The sequence below is a fragment of the Callorhinchus milii genome, unplaced genomic scaffold (genome assembly GCF_018977255.1).
Source record: "Callorhinchus milii isolate IMCB2004 unplaced genomic scaffold, IMCB_Cmil_1.0 Scaffold1, whole genome shotgun sequence".
Classification (NCBI taxonomy): domain Eukaryota; kingdom Metazoa; phylum Chordata; class Chondrichthyes; order Chimaeriformes; family Callorhinchidae; genus Callorhinchus; species Callorhinchus milii.
Window position 1 is genome coordinate 75362179 of NW_024704742.1, and position 2572 is coordinate 75364750.

Consider the following 2572-nt stretch of genomic DNA (forward strand, 5'->3'; position numbering starts at 1 on the left):
GACAGGAGAGGACAGGAGAGGACAGGACAGGACAGGAGAGGACAGGAGAGGAGAGGAGAGGACAGGAGAGGAGAGGAGAGGAGAGGACAGGACAGGACAGGACAGGAGAGGAGAGGACAGGACAGGACAGGACAGGGCAGGACAGGACAGGAGAGGACAGGAGAGGACAGGACAGGACAGGAGAGGAGAGGAGAGGACAGGACAGGACAGGAGGAGAGGACAGGACAGGAGAGGAGAGGAGAGGACAGGAGAGGAGAGGAGAGGACAGGAGGGGTGAGGGTCTGGTCGGAGTGTCCAGAGTTTATTGTGCAGCAGCTCTGCTCTCTTGACGCGCGGACAACCTTATTCGCAAAGCCTGGTCGTCGTCCCCCCGCCCCCCCCCCCTACCCCCCCCTCCCCCCCCGGGTGGGGGGGGGCCCTACCCCCACCCTCCCCCCCGCCCCCTGATTACAAGCCGCTCGCCCTGGGGAACAGGTGCTCGTAGGGCGGCGGCGGGGGCCGCTGTGCCGGGGGGGGGTGTCCGCGGGGCGGGTACAGGCAGAGGCGCGGGGTGTCCGGGCCGGGCAGGGAGTAGCCGGGCAGCTCCCGGGACGGGTGGCCGCTGCAGCCGCGCTCCCCGCCCGCCTCGTCGGCGCCGAAGTTGATGTAGGAGGACGAGGCGGCGGCGTTGGCGGCGGATGGAGGGAAGGGCGGCCCCGGGTAGGTGTGCATGGGGAAGAGCTGCTCCTCGGTGGAGAGGATGGAGCCGGCGCTGCGCCGCTGCTGCTGGTGCTGCTGCTGGTGGTGCTGCTGGTGCCGCTGCTGGCGGGGAGGCTGCCAGGACTTGTACTGCCTGATGAGCGTCAGGGTGATGAAGCCCAGCACACACTCCAGGGCGTTCAGCACCGCCGACACCAGCAAAATCCTCTCGTAGTCCCTCAGCTTCTGGCAGTCGGGCTGCTCGCTCGCCTCCAGCCGGGGCTGCTGCTGCCGGGGCCCCCGCGGCTCCCGCAGGCAGTGCCGCGAGTACTTCCTCTCCACCGTGGCGATGGTGTCCCCGTCGATGAGCGCCCCGGCCAGGGCGGTCAGGGTGCCGAGCATGAAGAGCAGCACCCCCAGCAGCAGGGCGCTCTCCCCCCGAGCCCTCCTGCTGGACAGGGCGGAGGCGCCCACCGCCAGGCAGCCCGCGCAGGTGAAAGCCCCCGAGCAGAAAGCCCCCGCCGTGCTGCCCACCTGGAAGCGCTCCTTCAGCGCCGCCCCGAGCAGACACGACTTGAGCCCCACGGCCAGGGCGCTCAGGGCGGACAGCAGCAGCAGGCAACTGGTGACCGACACACACAAGCCTCTCGGGGTCAACCTCTCCATCCTCCTCCTCCTCCTCCTCTCTCTTCCTCCCCCTCAAGTCCTGACATGTCAGCCTGTGACATGATTCAGCGATGATGGGCTCTCCTCAAGTTGCTTTGCAAAAGACACACACACACACTCACACACACACACACACTCGCTCGCCCGCTCCTTGTGCGCGCAGCTCTCGGTGCTTTCAAACCGATTAATTATTGATGAAGTTGAGAGCAAAAAAAAGAAGAGACACACACACGGCTTCGCGAACCCGCTGGTTAACCCGTGTCGCCATACCAGCGGGCGGTTATGCAACCGCTCCCCTTCTCTGACTGTCAGCAAAACCTCCCTCCTCCCCCCCCCCCCCCCACCCCCTCCTCCATCAACTTGCAATAAAGCATCTGGAAAGAACAGGTCCCCGCCTTAACACCAGCCACACATGCACACTGTGGGTGTCCCCGAGCTCAGTGTGTGAGTGTGAGTGTGTGTGTGAGTGTGAGTGTGTGCTCACTCTCAGCACCCTCCCCCCCCCCCTCCCCCCCGCATGCGGTTGCTCTTAAGTCGTACCGCGATGTGCTTGTGCACGTCTCGGCTACGACCGTGTCTCTCGGTTATTCTCCCGCTCTGACTGGTGTATCTGCATCCGACCCTTTCGGGCAATGGCAGGGTCCCCGCAGATTTACTTCCAGCTCTTTCGGTAGCTTTCCCCGCCGATCTCACCAGCCAACTGCTCAACCCGCCCGACGCTCTCATTCACTCATATCAGAGTTCACGATTTCTCTCACAATTCTGACCTTTGCTTCCAGTCTATGCACCTGACACTCGCCTATACTCCAGCAGCTTCTCCTCTGTTATCCCTGTAACTCCACTCCCTCCCCCTCCCTCACCCCCCAACCACCACTCTGGTTCATCTATTTTATGAAATTGCATCTACTCCTGGGAAACACAAAACCACACTTTGCAATGAATACTGTAAAGCACTTAATGACATCCTCCCTGCACTAAAGGTGTTATATTTTTATATATATCCGCCTCGCCCCCTCCTTAGCCTCCTTCAAATCCCGCCTCAAAACCCTCCTCTTCGACCATGCCATCGGTCACCCCCCGACCCCAGCTCGGGTCTGAAATGCTGCACTCTGTCCAGCGCCTTGGGACGTCCTCCTGATGTGAAAGGCGCTATACAAATGTAATCTTCTTCTTGTTATATCAAATGCAAGGATTATTGCCCACAAAATAGATTGAATCCACTTTATGG

General features: G+C 61.7%; 1 protein-coding gene across 1 annotated transcript; it reads right to left on the reverse strand.

Annotated features, from left to right (window-relative positions):
- Positions 1 to 447: 447 nt before the first annotated feature.
- On the reverse strand, positions 448 to 1466 carry LOC121851216 (transmembrane protein 271-like). Its single transcript, XM_042344904.1, has one exon. It carries the CDS (start codon positions 1342 to 1344, stop codon positions 448 to 450), a length of 897 nt encoding a protein of 298 aa, XP_042200838.1. The 5' UTR covers positions 1345 to 1466.
- Positions 1467 to 2572: the final 1106 nt, after the last annotated feature.